The 17,500-nt window shown below is 38.6% G+C and overlaps 1 protein-coding gene and 1 non-coding gene across 2 annotated transcripts; both read right to left on the bottom strand.

The window, feature by feature from the left end:
• Positions 1 to 8,394: 8,394 nt before the first annotated feature.
• LOC112191118 lies at positions 8,395 to 8,497 on the bottom strand. Its single transcript, XR_002932840.1, has one exon. It is a non-coding gene; the product is annotated as a U6 spliceosomal RNA (small nuclear RNA).
• A 2,862-nt stretch (positions 8,498 to 11,359) lies between these two features.
• Positions 11,360 to 17,448, bottom strand: LOC112190157 (protein disulfide isomerase-like 1-6). Its single transcript, XM_024329574.2, has 12 exons — positions 16,771 to 17,448; positions 16,302 to 16,431; positions 16,028 to 16,193; positions 15,604 to 15,722; positions 13,583 to 13,663; positions 13,414 to 13,503; positions 13,231 to 13,302; positions 13,080 to 13,148; positions 12,664 to 12,744; positions 12,225 to 12,359; positions 11,694 to 11,747; positions 11,360 to 11,600 (listed from the first exon to the last, which is right to left on the bottom strand). The coding sequence occupies exons 1-12, from the start codon at positions 17,286 to 17,288 to the stop codon at positions 11,505 to 11,507; spliced, it is 1,611 nt and encodes a 536-aa protein (XP_024185342.1). The 5' UTR covers positions 17,289 to 17,448; the 3' UTR covers positions 11,360 to 11,504.
• Positions 17,449 to 17,500: the final 52 nt, after the last annotated feature.

The following is a 17,500-nucleotide window of genomic DNA, read 5'->3' as shown; positions in this document are numbered from 1 at the left end:
GTGGAGGCGCCACGCCGAATAACCCTAGGGGTCGCGCCATGTCCATGATTTTTAGGGACATCAATCCTTGCAGGCACGTTTGCAGCAGGTATATGTGATATTGTCACTTTAGCGATATCAGAAAATGCATCAGGCATAGAGTCTGCTACGTTCTGAAGATCGAGAATTCTCCGTACTTTAATTTCAGAATGTGCGGTTCGGGGATCAAGATGAGACAAAATGGGGACAGACCACGACAATTCATGTCGTTCTTGTTGAACATTATTGTTCCTATCTCCCCCTAACGACGGGAAGACTGTCTCATCAAAGTGACAATCCGCAAATCTAGCTGTAAATAGATCGCCTGTCAAGGGTTCTAAGTAGTAGATAATGGTTGGAAAGTCATATCCAACATAAATTCCTAATCGTCTTTGAGGACCCATTTTGGTGCGCTGTGGCGGCGCAATTGGCACATAAACTGTACACCCAAATATGCATAAGTGTGAGACATCAGGCTCATATCCAGTAACCATCTGGGACATAGAAAAGGGTTAAGTAGTAGTAGGCCTCAAACGAATTAGCACAGCTGCCTATAATATTGCATAGCCCCCAGCAGAAACAGGGAGATTGGTGCGCATAACCAATGCTCTAGTGACCATTTGAAGTCTTTTAATGGCAAATTCTGCGAGACCATTTTGGGTGTGAACATGAGGAACAGGGTGTTCAACCTCAATCCCAATGGACATGCAATAGTCATCAAACATTTTTTTATGTAAACACTCCAACATTGTCAAGACAAATTGACTTAATGGGATGATCAGGGTGGTGAGCCCTTAATTTAATGATTTATGCTAGGATTTTAGCAAATACAGCATTTCTTGTGGACAATAGCATGACATGTGACCATCGTGTCGATGCATCAACCAACACCATAAAATATCTAAATGGTCCGCAAGTTGGTTGAATAGGTCCACAAATATCATCTTGGATTCTTTGTAAGAATGAAATATTTTCTTTAGTGTCCTTTGCATAGAATGGTCTCGATCCTAATTTTGTTAAAGAGCAGGCTTTGCAAAATGAAAGATGGGCTTTAGAAGCAACCAGGGAAGTATCCGGTTGAGCCACAAAGTCACAATTGACTTTAGAAGTAGAAAAATGAACCAAGGAGGTATTGGTGGCGTCAATACCACTTTTGGGCCGCAGGGGGTAGGCGGCGCCAGCCCTACCTTAGACCGAATTTTAGTTCTGACTTCTTTTCGTTTTGAAAAATGGATGTCCGTGTGAAGTCTTTAATATACGGATCATCATATCACGACCTGGGTGTCCCAAATGGTCATGCCAAAGCCTATATGTGTCAGAATCCCATAAGTCATCTCTCATGACATGGTTGGATTCAATAATTCAAATAGTGGTTGCATACAACCAACTAGATCGACACATAAGTTTCTCTAACACTCGTTTATGTCCGTAGTCATTAGAGGTGATGCAAAGGAACTCTTGTCCATTCTCACAATGTGTTTCCACATGAAAACCATTGGCTCTTATATCTTTAAAACTCAATAGGGTCCTTCCAGCCCTAGGAGCATATAGAGCTTCGGTGACATTAATACTTGTGCCATTTGGCAACATAAATTGACCTGGTCCTCGACCATGAATCAATTGTGATGGTGCAACCATCGTAGTCACAGAAGATCGACTAGGCATCATCCATAGAAATAGTTTTCTATGTCGCAATATAGTATGTGTGGTGCCACTATCAACAAGGCATTTCAACTCTCTAGGAAACATACTGAAAAATAATAAAGTTCGGAATTAAAACATGTCCATGACATCGAATAATAATATGATACTTTATTAATAAAGATAGTCAATGATTACATCAAATGTCCCAAAAAGTCTAATCCAAAATAAAAGCAAACTAAGACACATTGTAGTCACTCTATCCGTTTGGTAACTCCAATAAAATATGACCAGGAAAGTAGAGAGAGATGTTGGTGGAGCGATGCTCTCTTAAGTACCATTAATCTCAATGACTTTCCTAGACATCATATTTCATTCGGTTCACCACATAAGAAAGAGTTTAATACAATTTTCATTTATTGACTAAGGCATATTGCCATAAATTCTTGGAAAATAAAATGACTAATCTAATCAAAGTCTGCGGCATCCTTGTGCACTTCATCATCAGCTTTGAAGTCATCTATGGTGAGATGGATGTCTCCACCATTTTCTTCTTCTTCTGCAAGGTACACTTCTTGCTCCCTCAGGTCCCTGTATGCCCTGTATCTTGAAGCTAGTTGCTCGCTTGCCTTGCATTGCTTGAACCAATGCTTACTTGATCCACATCGATGACACATGTCATTATGGTTGCCTCCCTTTAACTAAGGTGCACATTGTGGGCGTTCCCTATAAGGGTTGGTATCACCACCACGACCCATGGCGCCTCCACCACGACCCATGGATACCACGACCACCTCTCCAACGTGTGGCATTGCCACCACGTGTATCCGCACCAAACCTGCGGTTTCCTTCCTTGTTAGGGCAGTTATATAGACCCATACGTCCCTCATATTCCTTATTCTTAGGGTTCCGCTCCTTGCGCCCTCTTTCGGGTGCATTATAATTCGCCTCATGAACGCTTTTAGTTCTAATGGGCCTTGAATTATAATTCCTCACGAGTATATATGTTATCATGTTTCTCAGCTACAGATATGAGATTGATAAGCTGATGAAACCTCGTGATCCGTCCAACATTGACTTCAGTGCGATATTGCTTTGATACCACAATGGATGAAATGGGGAAGGTGGAGAGAGTTTCTCAATTAGCTCTTGCTCTGTGACAGGTTGTCCAAAAAACCTCATCATGGACTGTAAGCAAAGAGCTTCTGAATTATATTCAGCAACAGACTTGAAATCAGCAAAGCGTAGATTGTTCAATTGAACTTTCAAGTCAGGGAGGAGGGAATTTTGGACATTGTCAAAGCACTCTTCTAGCGCTACCCATAGATCTCTTGCATCCTTGATCGACATATACTCCAATCTGAGTGCCTTGTCCATATGGCGTCGCATCAAGATAACTGCTTGAGCATGTTTTGTATGTGTTCGCACGAACACACGATCCGGTTTAGGTGCCTGGATTATAGGTAATATTCCCTTTGAAGTGAGGTGGTTATGAACATCGGTTACCCAACTGTGGTAATCCGAGCCAGTTGAGTCAAGCATGGGAAAGTCAAGTCTAGGTTCATTCGACATCCTGAAAATAAGAAGAGAAAATATATTAGTTTCGGAGCTAAACTTCCACGAAAACTAAAATAATAAGATTTTCGAGCTATGCTACCAAGAAAACAATTTCCAAGAATCTCTTTTAGATTAGACCAAACAATAATGTTTTAATATGGTCACAATTTGATGCTTACGGACGCTCTTAGTCCGAGCATTATGAACACTCTTAGTTCATACGAACACTCTTAGTTCGTTAAGCGTGAATCCCCACAATTCCGCTTTATTAAATAATCGAACCCATTTTCGTATATTGAAAATCCTGCAGAAAATAAAGGAATTTAAAAGATAAGAAAGCAGGAACTTTAATCTTTAAAACATGTTGAAATTCGGAGCAGATTTTCTTCTAAACAGCTCCCACTTCGAATGGTATACAGATCTCAAAATGACTCCAATAGGGCTAAAATTTTGAGGTCATATAGAAGAGGAAGAGACGAACAACTTTGATGAAGGAAGGATTTTAAATCTAAGATCCCGATAAAGATGTTTCAAGGCTTGCAAACAGGCTGATCTGCACAGGAACCAGCGTGCTGCTGTGTTGCAGGGGCAGCAAGCGTGCGACAATGCTTCAGGGGCAGTAGGAGTCACACGGGTGCTCAAGTGTTGCAGGAGCAGCGCACAGTATGGCTAGCAAGGGCTAGGAGCATGCAGCAGGTTTTGGTGAAAGAAATTTCAGGTGTTAGGGTTTTTTTTTCTGACTAGGGCTTGGGTTAGAGTATCATGCTGATAACGTGTTGTAGAGAATTGGATAATTGTATTGTATTCATCTCACCATGAGGTTTATATAGGGTTACATCATGTATACAAAAGGCAATACATAATAGCTATACTAATCAATCTCACATTACAAGTATGTCAATCGCATACATTACGAGTCTGTCAATCGCATACATTACGAGTCTGTCAATCGCATACATTAAGTAATACCTATTGCATGAATAGTCATTATCATTTACAACAAAATGATTTTTTATTTTACTCGTAAAACAGGAAAACGACAAATAGACATTTTCACCTTTTCATTCTCATATTTTAAAAAACATGGAGATATATTTTCCAAAACAAAGAAGAAAAAGAACGTGCTCTCTTCCATATTCTCATGTCGCTCTCTTCTTCTCAGGTCTCTCTCTCATCTCTAGTCGCCATCTTCTCTCGTTGCTCTCTTCTTCCATCACCAGTAGTCTTCATCAAAAATCTTTTTATATCAATTACTTGTGATGTTTTATTTTTATTTTTTTTATATACATGCAGAGAATGATTTGAACTAGAAGAGCTAACACTATCGTCGTCTTGCTACGGTATGTATTTCTTAAGTAATCAATCGAAGCTCTTATAAGAATCTCTATAAGTTTGTATTCAAATCTGTTTGCTGTCTAGAAAAAAATATATGAGAGTATATGTTTTAGGGTTTAAGTTTTGGAATACCTACATATGATTTAGGGTTTAAGGTTTATCGATTGACAGTGTTGATCTCCATTCAGTTTGGTTATTCTTTGTTCTTATAATTTGACTTGTGTTGTACGATTTTTTTTCCCTTGCCGTTCGCTTTTATTTGCATTTGTTTGGTCTATTATATGAAGGTCTTTAAATTGCATGTGAAGCTGGGTTATACTAATGCTTAGCTTGGCCATAATTTGCAATCATGAATCCTGTAGGTTTTATTTAAATTATAAAGTTAGGTTATACACTAAATATTGAAAATTGAGATTTTAAAAATACTATAACCGAATACATTTTCATTTTTTTTGTATTTTCATATGGTAGTACCAAACGCGTTTTTGCCGTTCTCGTTTTTGAAAATTGTTTTTGGAATAAACTACATGACACATTTTCGGATCTCAAAAATCCAATGTTCCTTGGGCCCTTTGGGTCCCCAGCTAATCCACAAAAAAAAAAGGGTCATCAGATCATCCATTCTATGCTTCTTCCCTCACAATTTTTGCACCAACAGGATATTTCTTCTCTCCCTCCCTCTCTCTCTCTCTCTCATATCTGTCTTTTCCTTTAAATCATTCAATCATCCATCCAGCTTCCCATTCATTCTTTTTCCTACCCAGAAACCAGAAATCTTGGGATTTTGGGATTTTTTTTATAGCCATTCTGGGATTTGGTAGTTCTAAACATTGCATGCAAAAGTGGAGTCATCAATGGAATAGGATGCTTGGGTCAAATCAGCGATGAGATATTTGAGTTGCCCAGAAAATGCACTGTTGCTGACAGTGAGGGAGAGCAGCAGTTCGCAGTTGCAGCCTTTGATTAGAAGAAATTAGGCGGCGTCTATGCCATGCAGATGGTGAGGAGCATGGTGGCGAGTGCCTTTGAAAGCTGAATTTTGCAAGATTTTATCAATTTTTGAGATGGGTAGTTTTGTTTTTGAGATTCAAATTATGGGTCTTCGGTGATTTGAAAAACTTAATTGTATCTCGGAGTGTTTGAAGTGATGTTTCAGCTACAAGCCTCCATCTTCAGAGCAAAAAAATTGAGTGTGTGTTTGTGGAATTTGGTGTGTTATTTGTGCTTACACTAATTGTTTTTCTGAGAATTATGAGACGGTTTTTCTGGGTTTCAAATTCGATGTGATGAGTTCTTGAGGTATGGGGGATTGGTCTGAGTCTGCTTTGCTGAATGATTTTGAGAGTTCATGATGACGATGATTGATGATGAACTGACCATAGAGAAGGAAGGAGGAGAAAATAATCATTAATAGCTCCGTGTTTTTTAAGTTGCCTTCCGCAAAAGCCATTTTCAAAAGCTACTGAAAGTAGCTTCTGATTTTCTGCTGCGCGCAGAAGCGCTTCTGCCTAAAAGCATTCTGGAGTTTACCAAACAGCATCAGTTTGCACCAGAAGCGCTTTTGGTCCAAAAGCAGGCTCCAAAAGCAATGCCAAACTAAGCCTTAGTCACTTTCATTGTAATGTTGATATGTGGTTATTTTGTTTAGCTTTTTTTTCATTCATTTATTTTGTAAATAATTTGTGATTATAGATCTGTTTCATCATTTCCTTTTTTTTTTTTTTCCGATAGTAATATTAGTGGGGATCTTTTTATTTTTTGAATAATAGTGGGGAGCTTTAGAATTTTTATTTCCTGAAAATTTCTGCTTTAGTCACTTTCATTGTAATGTTGATATGTGGTTATTTTGTTTAGCTTTTTTTTTTATTCATTTATTTTGTAAATAATTTGTGATCATAGATCTGTTTCATCATTTCCTTCTTTCTTTCTTTTTTCCGATAGTAATATTAGTGGAGACCTTTTTTATTTTTGGAGGTTATTTATATGTTTTTGTTCCCCCTGTTTTCAGAGTCTGGGTGGCGCCACCTCTTGGTCATGTCAAGGTTAACTTTGATTGTGCCTGGCGGTCGTTAACCAGGAAGTGTGATGCCTGCATTCTGGCCAGAGATTCCGACAGGGGCCGCTTAGCTGTTCGTGTTGTTTCTCATGTTTCTGAGAATATTCTGGATGGTCTCTGCTATGCTGCTGTTTGTGGTTCGTTCATTTTGGAGAGCCAGTCTGCATCATTGTACGAGGCTGTTGACTGCTGCGTCAGCTGCTCGTGTTGCACACCTGCGCTCCCTTCATCTGAACTGGTCCTTGGTGGGTAATGCATAGAACCACGTTGCTCATCGGTTGGCCTACATGTCTATGAAGGAGACATTGCCAATTAACTGGGCCGAGCAACTTGAGATTCGATATCCTGCTTGAGTAGTTTAGTGGGTATTGCTTAGGTTTTTTTTATTTTTAAAATGTGTATTAAGTAAATGACATTTCTAAGACCTTTCTGAGTAATTCATCACCAATCGATTAACTCTGGTTTCCCCAGTCGAAAAAAATCCCTATTTGCTCCTTGAGCAACAAACCTGACAGGATGATACTGACTTAACTTACTCCCATAGCAAAATAAAGAGTCTGATAACTTGCAAGTCATGTGTGGGATATTGGCCCTGCCCTTGTGGTATCAGCACTGAAATCATCCCCATTAATTCAGTTATCCTTTCAATAAATCATGCTCCAGAAGCAATGTGTCACCTAATGACTGTAATATCAATAAATTCAGTTCGATCTTCTCCAACAAACTCAACAGAAGTCCCAGTCAACGTGCTCCAAGTAATAACTACACAATGCTAATGTTCATTGGCTCACAACTCCCCTGCTGAAATATAAGTTTGATGTGAAGCTATGCATTTATTGAGCAACTTGTTTATGAAACCATGGATCAAGGTGCCCAACATCTTTCTCAAGAGAGAAAAGGTTTAATGCTTCAATGGCAAACTTACTTCAGTCAGTGAGATATATATGCACCCTCGATAAATTTATAGATAAGATGAAATTGATTGAATTGGATAAAACTTCAGGAACATGAAAAAATTTATGTACATGTTAGAACTATAATCAAAGGTGGGTGTGGTGAAAGGTCTGTAACATATATAATCAACTTCCAGTGATCCAACATTAATTTCCTAGTTATGACTCAGTTGGAGCCTAGTAGTGAGCATGTCAGAAGACGAGAAAGCTGATCTAAATTCAACAGAGACTTTCCCTTTCTAACAGTAATCATTACTACATTGAAAAATATTTTAAATACTCATTTTCTTTTAGATATCGACAGGATCAGCACATCTTCTCTATACTATTCTAACAGTCATGAGTGAACATAGATTGAATCGTTTGCTCTACAGAATGGCCGATTAACTTGACAATGTTGTTGGAGTAAACTGAACCAACAACATTTATGATTTTCTACCTATTGCATTAGGTAGAGAGTAATGCAATAGGTAGAGAGTTATGAATCATAGATACTCTCTACCTATTGCATTAGACAGATGTCATAGAATCATAGATACTCTCTACCTATTGCATTACTCATTTTAGCTCCTATTTTACAGTCGAAGTCATGGTGGAAAGCAGATATATGATGAGCAATATGTAGAATTGTCAAAAAATATTCATTTCATCAGTCTCTAAGGGGAAGTTTCGAGGCAATTAATAAACGAATTATGAAACTGGTGTTTTAAATTCCTTAGATAAAACTCAACATTGAACAATTCGAGCAAGCAGAAATAATGAACCTGCGGAATAGCAGAGAATAGAAAAACGCAGCAATAAAACCTGCAGAATAGCAGAGAATCAAAAAAAAAAAAAAAATTGGACCATTGCTCGATTTATGCGTGTCATCCTTGCGCAGGGGCCATGCTAATCTTCTCTGTATCGTTCCAATTTTATCAGATGTCCCCAAAGGGACAAGCTAATTTGCGAGCTACTTTTATAAAAACGTCTTGTGCTGGCATTACTTCACGATGTGGGACTAAGAGAGATTTTTCCTAAAAATGGTTGGTAAATGTTTATATAACTAACCTATTTTAACAGCTCATATCATCTACTTAAGTCAGTAGTTGTGACCAATCATTATATCAATCTGAAGGTCTTGTTACATGCTTCAAGGTGATTGTAATATTATGTAATGATTTAAAGTTTTTATAAACTAAAATTGAACTTGAAAAGTCGTGTTAATACACTAATAAAATCATGTTTTTATCTCGTCTTCCTTCAAATTTTCATTCCATAGACTTCCCTTTCTTTAACAGCTCACTACTCGTATCCTTGTCATGCTCACCACTGCATCAAGTCATCATAGTGCTCTTCTTTGGTCCTATGAACAATTTTTTGTCTTCCCCCTCTTACGAGACTAAGGAAGGATGGTGACATGGAGAACTGAACTTCAAGAACAATGAAAATAGGGTACTTGACCAAAAGCACCAAAATAAGCAATAATTATCCCACTTACCCCAGCAACAGATTTTTATTCCCACATACACAATCTAACAGCAAATGACTATTTTGCCCTCAAAAAATTAAAAAATTACCAACATTCCCACTCTGTCTCTCTCCTCCATCTGCAGCAGCGATCTTCTCTCTCTTCCAGAAAGCGCCGACCCGTGGAACTCCATCATCACCGCCGCGGCCACCGGCGGCCTCCTCCAGATGCGACCTCCGACAATCTGCTCTCTCTCTCTCTCTCTCTCTCCTCCATAAGCCTGCGATTCCGATTAAGATTAGAAGAGTAATCTCCTTCTTCGCCGAGATTGATCTCTGTCTTCACCAAGATCGATCTCCGTCTCCTCCGAGATCGAGCTTGTCCTGGCTATATAAAATGAAGACTGTGATTGTGAACAGATTATGATGGAGACTATGATTGTGAAGTAGAACCAGAAAGTGAACGAGCTTTGAACATCTTGGGGTGATGTTGATGGTGGCGTAGTCAGAGTCGGAGTCGGAGACAATGAACTGACTGTGATTATGAACAGATTATGATGGAGACTATGATTGTGAAGTAGAACCAGAAAGTGAACGAGCTTTGAACATCTTGGGGTGATTTTAATGGTGGCGGAGTCGGAGTCGGAGACGACGAACTGGGTTTTGATTTTTTTGAAAGGTGGGTTGGTTTGGTGCTTGGTGAGGTTTGGGGTCTCGTTTTTGGTCGTCTTCTTCCTCTCTGATGATCGTCGGCGCTCCGAAGTCAAGCCCATCTGGGACTCCGCCAATTGCAGAGACTCCCGAGATTGCGGCAAACCCCATCTTCCTCGAGCACTCCTTCGTCTGAAACTCCGTCAGAGTCGCCGACGATGTTCTCATTGAGCAGTAGCCCACCAAATCCGACGCCGGCAGGTTTATCGCCTGAGGGTGCTTTGGTCTTGGGTGCCCAGAGCATTTTCTGGGTGCCCAAATCATTTTTTGTTGTTGTAAATTGTGGGAAGAAATCCGAGAAGGAAAGGAAAAAAAAAGGAAAAAAGTTGTATTGGGGGGCAAATCAAAATGGTGCTACTTCTGTTTTGCAACATAAGGCCCGAAAGGAAAGAAAACAGGAAAAATAATATTCTATTGCTCTCTAATAGACATCTATTGGGGGGCAATATACGTCTATTGGGGAGCAATGGACATTTGAATTGATGTAATCTACTTATTTTTTGCTTAATCAAAGTTTTATTTATCTAATTTTATGAAGATTAGTTCCAATTTCCGGAGATTGGAAGTTCTATTGGGGGGCAATAGATGTCTATTGGGGGGCAATAGATGTCTATTGGGGGGTAATACATGACTGATAGTCGTCTATTGGGAGGGTAATACATGGTTAATAGACGTCTATTGGGAGGCAATACATGGTTGATAGTCGTCTATTGCCCCTTTATTGGGGGGCAATAGACGTCTATTGGGGGGCAATACATGGCTGATAGTCGTCTATTGGGGGGCAATAGACGTCTATTAGGGGGCAATAGACGTCTATTGGGGGCAAAAAAACTTTCCGGTGGGTGGTAGCCGGTGATCGGAATCCGGCGGCCGGTGACCGGATTCCGGCGACCTCTCACCGGAATCCGGCGAAGTTGGCCGGAATCCGGCGGCCGGTGACCGAAATCCGGCTGCCGGTAATCGGACTCCGGCGAAGTCCCCTATGGTTTCTCTCTCTTCCATTCTCTCTCTCTCTCTCTAAGTAACAAAGGTGAGGGTAAAATGGTATTAAAAAATAATAAAAACAAAAAAAAAATCTTAATGGGGTATTAGGGAAGATCTCCTTAGAGTGTTGTGGGTAAGAGGGAATTAAAAAAACTTAGTGGGGTAAGTGGGAAAAAAATCTCTAAAAATGGTGTAAATGGACAAAAACCCATGAAAATAATCAGCAACCATCTCGCATACATACTTTAGATATTTCACCAAATTGATGATAGAACCTTCCAGTAAAGCATTCTCCACTTCCAATAAGGAGACTGGAGAAAGCAGCAGTTAGACAGCTAAGGAGGTCTTGCTGCAAATTTTGAGAGAAACTTAGATGAAGATCATAGACGTAGATCTAGGTTGAGCAGTAAACAGTTTTTGAAAATAGGTATAGCCGTATAGCAATCTCCTTCATAACAGAGTTTTCAGTTCGCCAAACATCAATTTCATCATTCAAACCCACGGGGAACAAAGGACGTGCAGCATCCTTCTTGTTAGGTTGTGTGGGTTTTTAGGTGTAAAATCCTTGTCAACTTAATCCAGCTATTGCGATAACAATGTCATAATATTCGAGAAATATGCGCCTAATTTTATGAGGAAAAGGGGCCAACAAGACTGCAGATTCAACGTTCTTGGGACAAAAGTGAGACCTTAACCAATTCCTTCGGCCTATTGTTCTTTCAAAATTCCGGTTACAAATCACCAAGTAATCAGTATCATATCCTATATCATAGTTTTTGTAGACCAATTTGTATATGTATCTATAGTTCATCTTTAGCAACTTCATCTTTGGCTTTCACATGTTTGTTGATTGATGTGGCCAGGTCCTTCAAGCTGGTTTTCGTAGAAAGCTTGATCTGCAAATTTTAAAAGAATTTCATATATAAAATGGTCTTTTATGGTTTGAAGAGTAAGTAACAGCAAAAATGGAATATGTTGTGACTGATTACCGGGTTCTCTTTATTATTGGCTGCATAAAATAAGAGTGTTGGATAGTCATCTACCTGCAATTGCGAACAATCAAAACACACACTAGCATCATATCATCTATAAAGTTCATTGTCATTTGATTTTCATCAATAACATGTCAGGAATTATTGAATTCATAAGAAATAAGGACTAACTTGATGGCTTGTACTATTTCTAAGGCACCCAAACAAGGACTAACAGAATGCCTTGTACTATTCTAAAGGATCCAAATAAGAACTAACAGCAATGATTGGATTGCACCAATCACAAAGCTATTAAGGAAAAAAGATGAGCAGACCTCTAACAGTAGCACAGCAAGAGTAGACAATCTAAATTACTGAAACAAGGTTTGCTCAGAGATAGTCCTCACAGCTACGACCACAAAGTTGTAATAAGTTCACATCCATATCTCTTTAATGCTTATCCGACATCTAATCTCCTAGATTCCATGAAATGCTAGGTTTTCAATTAAATGTTATAAACAAAAACATGATGCCAAAAATAACACATACTTTCAGTTTTGGATGTTCATTTGCAGAAGCATCTATCTTTGCGAAGAATAAGCTATCCAAATTTTTGAAATGCTTAGCCAACTTCTCGACGCGCTTGCTAGTGGTCTCACATGTGACGCACCATGGTGTGAACACCTGTTTCACAACAGTGATGAGAATTATATGTGAATAGGCAATATAATCTGTCTCTATAGATAATATAGGAATTCTTTAGACAATTAAGGTCGTTTCTTCCACTCTTTTTTTTCTCTTTCTTTTTCTTTAGGAAAATAAGCGGGAAGGGCTTGAGTGATGAAGATGTAAAGCATATTCCAAAAATGTATGTTATTTTGAACAACTCTATACTTTGTTTCAAGTTGGTCATCTTTTGTTTTCAGACATACGGTACTTCAGCTTAGATGATAATAGTAGAACATTAGCAGGAGAATAATGTACATACCTCTAGTAGAACATTCTTGTGGTTATTCAAAACCAAGTCATCAAATGTCTTTCCAACAGCGACATGGACGGTTTCATTGGCCTGCAAATTCACAGCAGTACAGAGTAGTATAAAATTTAGATACAGGATGTTTTTCATAAACTGTCTAAGAAAGAGTTGACGATTCACAGCTTTTGAGCGACTTAAACCAACAATTTGCATGTGATAGATCTATCAGATTATGAAATTAGCATTGAGATTATTCATTGTTTCATTGATTCTGCCATAAAATAAACTTATTCAGGTGAAAGATAATGTAACACACAAAGAAGCAAACTATATAACTATTGTCAAAAGCATAAAAGAAATTTGGAAGCTTTCCAAGACTAGTTTATCATCTTTGATCCAAAAGCTTTTAAGGGAAAAAAACTACTCACGTTATTAGGTATTGCTTGTGATTTGAAGTATGGAGACAAAGTGCCATGCAGAAGCCCTGAGCAGAACTCCTACAAAAGCCACACCAGAAGTTTTAGGTACCAACGTACTTATTTTTCATAAGGAAAATATGGTACATGAAGAAACTGTTACCTCTATATTGCTTGGTGTTGGATTTGACTCTAATAGATATTTAGAGTTGACTCGGACATCAAAAGCAGCCACCTGTGCAGAAAACAAACAAAACAAGATAAGTTATAGCCTTGGTAAATATTATTTTGCACAGAGCAAAACTTCATAGCCAACATGCATGTCATTCACAAGTTGAAAACTAACCACAGTGCTCTCTGCTTCTTCAAGCCCAAATAACGTTAAATAAGGCTTGGCAAGGTTTTCATCTGTGATGTCTATATATATAAACATTATCTGGATCAAGAAAGTGATAACGTCATCAGTCGATCTACCCAATTCATTCAACAGTTTCAAATTTAGTCCATTTATGTACCTCTGACTTGAATTGTCGAGCAATATCCTGAAGAGGCTCCAGAAGCTTCTTGAATTCATCTTCTTCTGCAAAGACAATGACCTAGGCAACAATGAAAATGAGTCGCTAGATCAATAACCTTTAAGTGTTTTCCCACTTCCACTTATATTGGCTTCACAAAAAGTACAATTCTCAACAGTTAATCTAAGCCCAAATATAGTTGTTTGATATATAATCTGCATATTGTCATTTTAAGCATCTTGAATTACTGAAAGAGTGAATGGAGAGAAATATGTCCCTAATATTAAAAGATGCACAAATTGTTAGAAAATCCTAAACTTAATTATGGATTATTGTTTCTAAAATAATTAATTTCAAGAAGGTCTGGTTTCAGTTTATTTAAGTTATATTCTGAGTCAGATTTATATATGATGACATTGATTCAAGCAGTTCTAAGCAGCCTCCCAACATACTATTTATCTCTATTCCAAATTCCAGTGGGAGTGGCAAAGAGATTAGAATCTCTTCTGAAATTTTTTTTTCTGGGATGGAGTCGGAGAGGGTAAGAAGAACCATCTAGTTCGTTGGGAGATAGTGTTGAAAAGCAAACAAAGAGGAGGGCTGGGAATCGGGAATCTACTAGCAAAAAATAAGTCTTTCCTAGGGAAATGGCTTTGGAGATTTCCTTTGGAGAGAGAGTCCTTATGGCATGCTGTAATAAGGAGCAAATATGGATATGATGTGAATGGGTGGGACACAAAGCCAAGTTTGGGTGGATCAAGTAGAAGTCCTTGGAAGGATATTTCAGCAGGAATAAGCCAATATTATCTCTGTCATAAACTAATTGTGGGCAATGGCAAAAGAGTGAGGTTCTGGGAAGACTCTTGGCTAGAGGATCAACCCTTAAAATTCTACTTTCCAAGGTTGTTCAGACTATCAAGACACACCAACTATTCAGTGGAAAGGTTACCTATCCCTCTCAATTTTCCGATGAGCTGGGACTTTGGGTTCAGAAGAAGCTTAAATGATCAAGAGATTGAGGAGTTTGCCTCGCTGATGGTTAAGCTAGAATATGTCTGATTAGTGGAGTCCAAACCAGATGAAAGGAGGTGGAAGCTTGAGCCTAATGGGAAATTCTCTTGCAAATCTTTCCATAGCTTCTTAATTAGTGGTGGATCAGATCCAATTTTTGCTCCTGCAAAGTTTATTTGGAAGGTCAAGGTCCCTACTAAGGTGAAGATTTTGGGATGGCTTGTGGTACTGGGGAAGACGAATACATGTGATGTTCTTCAAAGGAGAAGACCGGGAAGTTGTTTTTCTCCTCACTGGTGCATTTTATGCAAATCTCAAGGGGAAAGTGCTGATCATGTCTTCGTGCATTGTGAAGTGGTTAATTTCTTATGGAAAAAATTATTTAGGGAGCCAAGAGTGGACTGGACAACTCCATTAGAGAGAAATGACTTGCTAAGAGAAAACCCCATAGCGTTTGGTAAAGGTAAAAAGGCCAGAACCCTTTGGGGTTGTGGGGTGCTAGCTGTAGTTTGGGTGGTCTGGATGGAAAGAAATAAAAGATTATTTGAAAACTATGGAGGGGTGGAGAAGGAAGACCTGTGTAAGAGAGTCAAGTTCTGGGCATCCTTATGGGTTTCTATTTCTAAGGAATTCAAGGATTATAATCTTTCTTCCATTATACTTAACTGGCAAGCAGCTGTAGCATAAGCCCCAAAGCCTTGATTAGTATTATTAGACGAGATGCTAGGCCTATAGCCCTAGCTGCCCTCTTTAGATCATTAAAGCGGACTCCTTGTCCGCCTCCCTGTATCTCGATTTTTGCTTTTTTAATAAAAAGCTGTTTCTTCTAAAAAAATGATTTATATATGATCTATCTTTTCTTTTTCAATACTATTTCCCAAACTTCAAATTTCTATTTGTGACAAGGTACACGGTAAAGAAAACTAAATTAAACATACACATATTTATGTATCTACATATGTAAGTAATAAAATGTTGAAAGAGGTAAGTATATCATAAGTATCAGAAACCTGAAGTTTAAGAGGGCTGGAGTAAACTGTGGCAGAATTTGATTCAGTCAGTTTGTTAACTAATGGAAACTTGTTATAGTCCAAGAACTTCAATATTTGCTCCATCTCAAATGTCCCTTCTGCAAACCAAACAAATTAACAATTACATCATCGAATTTTGACTCACTGGCATAATTTCAGGAAATGTGAAAAAGGAAACAGTCAACTATGCAAGTTAGCAATACCCAGTTCAGCCTCGTTACATGTTTTCACATAATATAAACTCCAGTTGAATACAGATATATGCAAGGAAAAGTCAACTTTCCTCACCTATTTTATGTGTAGGTGAGGAACAACAACAATAACAACAAAGTTAAGCTAGACACAGTGCAAAATTCTGTGAAAAGAGTCGGTAACAAATAAAGGTACCTATTTGCCAACTCACCATACGCAGTGTATCTTTCAGCCTCAGATTTCACAATTCCAAGGAAAAGATTAGCTGGTTTTACATTCGGAAAGAGAACATTGGCAACACCGATGTCGGTTACTTCTACGAATTGAATTGCATTGTCAGCTGTTGCTGCTTTTACAAATTCTTCATAGTTTGACCCCTAATTCCATAACCAAAGAAAAGGCCCAAAATGTCAATAATATGCAAACAGATCGACAATCAAGGCAGAGACCACACAAAACATCCCATACAAGAAACCAGCATGTACCTCAAATTTTTCAAACAAACCAACAACAAACATATGATGCTTCTTGAGAAATTCTTCTGCCGCTGGCACCGAGCTTATCCTAATAACAGGCTCACCAGTCTTCTTCCTTGCCCATATCACTATTTCTTCCCTGAATCAAGATTTGCCCCACAAACACATTAGTATGGCATTTAGGTCTAAGATATTCATAAATTGATTTCTATACATACCAATGAATGCAAATTGTTTGAAGACAAGTTGAAAAGTAGGCAGCAAAAAGTGATATTCAACCGCTACTGATAGAGTTACTTGATTGAAGTTGAACACATATATCCAATACAAGAGACAATAACAAGCACAAAGATTCCGGCAATGACAAGAGACAGTGATATAACTGACCAAACTAACATTCATTTAGCTAATCCCAATTATTTTAACACAAACATATTCACAATTGAACAGTTTTGGCAAAAGTTATAAGCCCACTTACGCAGAAAATCCACCGGTGTACACTTGAGATGTGCCATTGACAAACAGAAGCAGGGTAGGGAACCCTTTGATCTCAAGCAGTGACGCCGTTTTGGGATACCGCTCTGCATCAAGCTTAGCCATCACAAGAGGACTCCCCAATTCACTGAGTGAAGTTGCAGCCTCAGCAAATTGAGGCATAAGCTCAGCACTTCTGGCACACCAAGGAGCATACCCAAGAACCAGAACAAACTCATTCTTGTCAATCACCCTTTTGGTATTGTCATGGTTAAGCTCAAGAACAATCCTCTGGGCTTTGGTTAACAGCTCTGCCTCTGAAGACCTCACATTAGGAGCCCCTCCTTGCTCTTCTTCTTCTTGTTCCACTTCATCATCTAATGCTAGTAACTCCTCCAATTCATTATCTTCACTTTCAGAAGTGGTGGGTTCAGAGGCTGTGATTGAAGCTAGGAAATTGACTAGTAGGAGAAGGGTGAGGGCTAAAAGGATGAATCTTGATGTGGGTTTTGGTCTAAACATGGTGGTGAGCAATGTGTGAATGTGGGTTTGTGAGATCTATGGAGTGAAAGATAGGATCTTTGTAGAACAGGGAAAAGGGGTGTGTGTGAAAATTGAAAGCAGGATCTAAATGTGAAGGTCTAGTATCAGTCAAAATATATTGGAAAGGTCGTGCAGTCTACCGCCTTTAATGCCTTGAATGATGCTATTGCGTAATATATTGTGATGTGTAT

The sequence above is a fragment of the Rosa chinensis genome, chromosome 2, assembly GCF_002994745.2.
Source record: "Rosa chinensis cultivar Old Blush chromosome 2, RchiOBHm-V2, whole genome shotgun sequence".
Taxonomy (NCBI): Eukaryota; Viridiplantae; Streptophyta; class Magnoliopsida; order Rosales; family Rosaceae; genus Rosa; species Rosa chinensis.
This window is presented reverse-complemented; position numbering and strand designations above follow the sequence as displayed.

Excerpts from the sequence above, each read along its gene's own strand:
- LOC112190157 (XM_024329574.2), bottom strand. The coding sequence starts at position 17,288 with ATGTTTAGACCAAAACCCACATCAAGATTCATCCTTTTAGCCCTCACC. Across the intron at positions 13,504-13,582 it reads CTCGACAATTCAAGTCAGAG|ATAATGTTTATATATATAGA; the intron begins GTACATAAATGG and ends TTCTTGATCCAG. Across the intron at positions 12,745-13,079 it reads CACAAGCAATACCTAATAAC|GCCAATGAAACCGTCCATGT; the intron begins GTGAGTAGTTTT and ends GTGAATTTGCAG.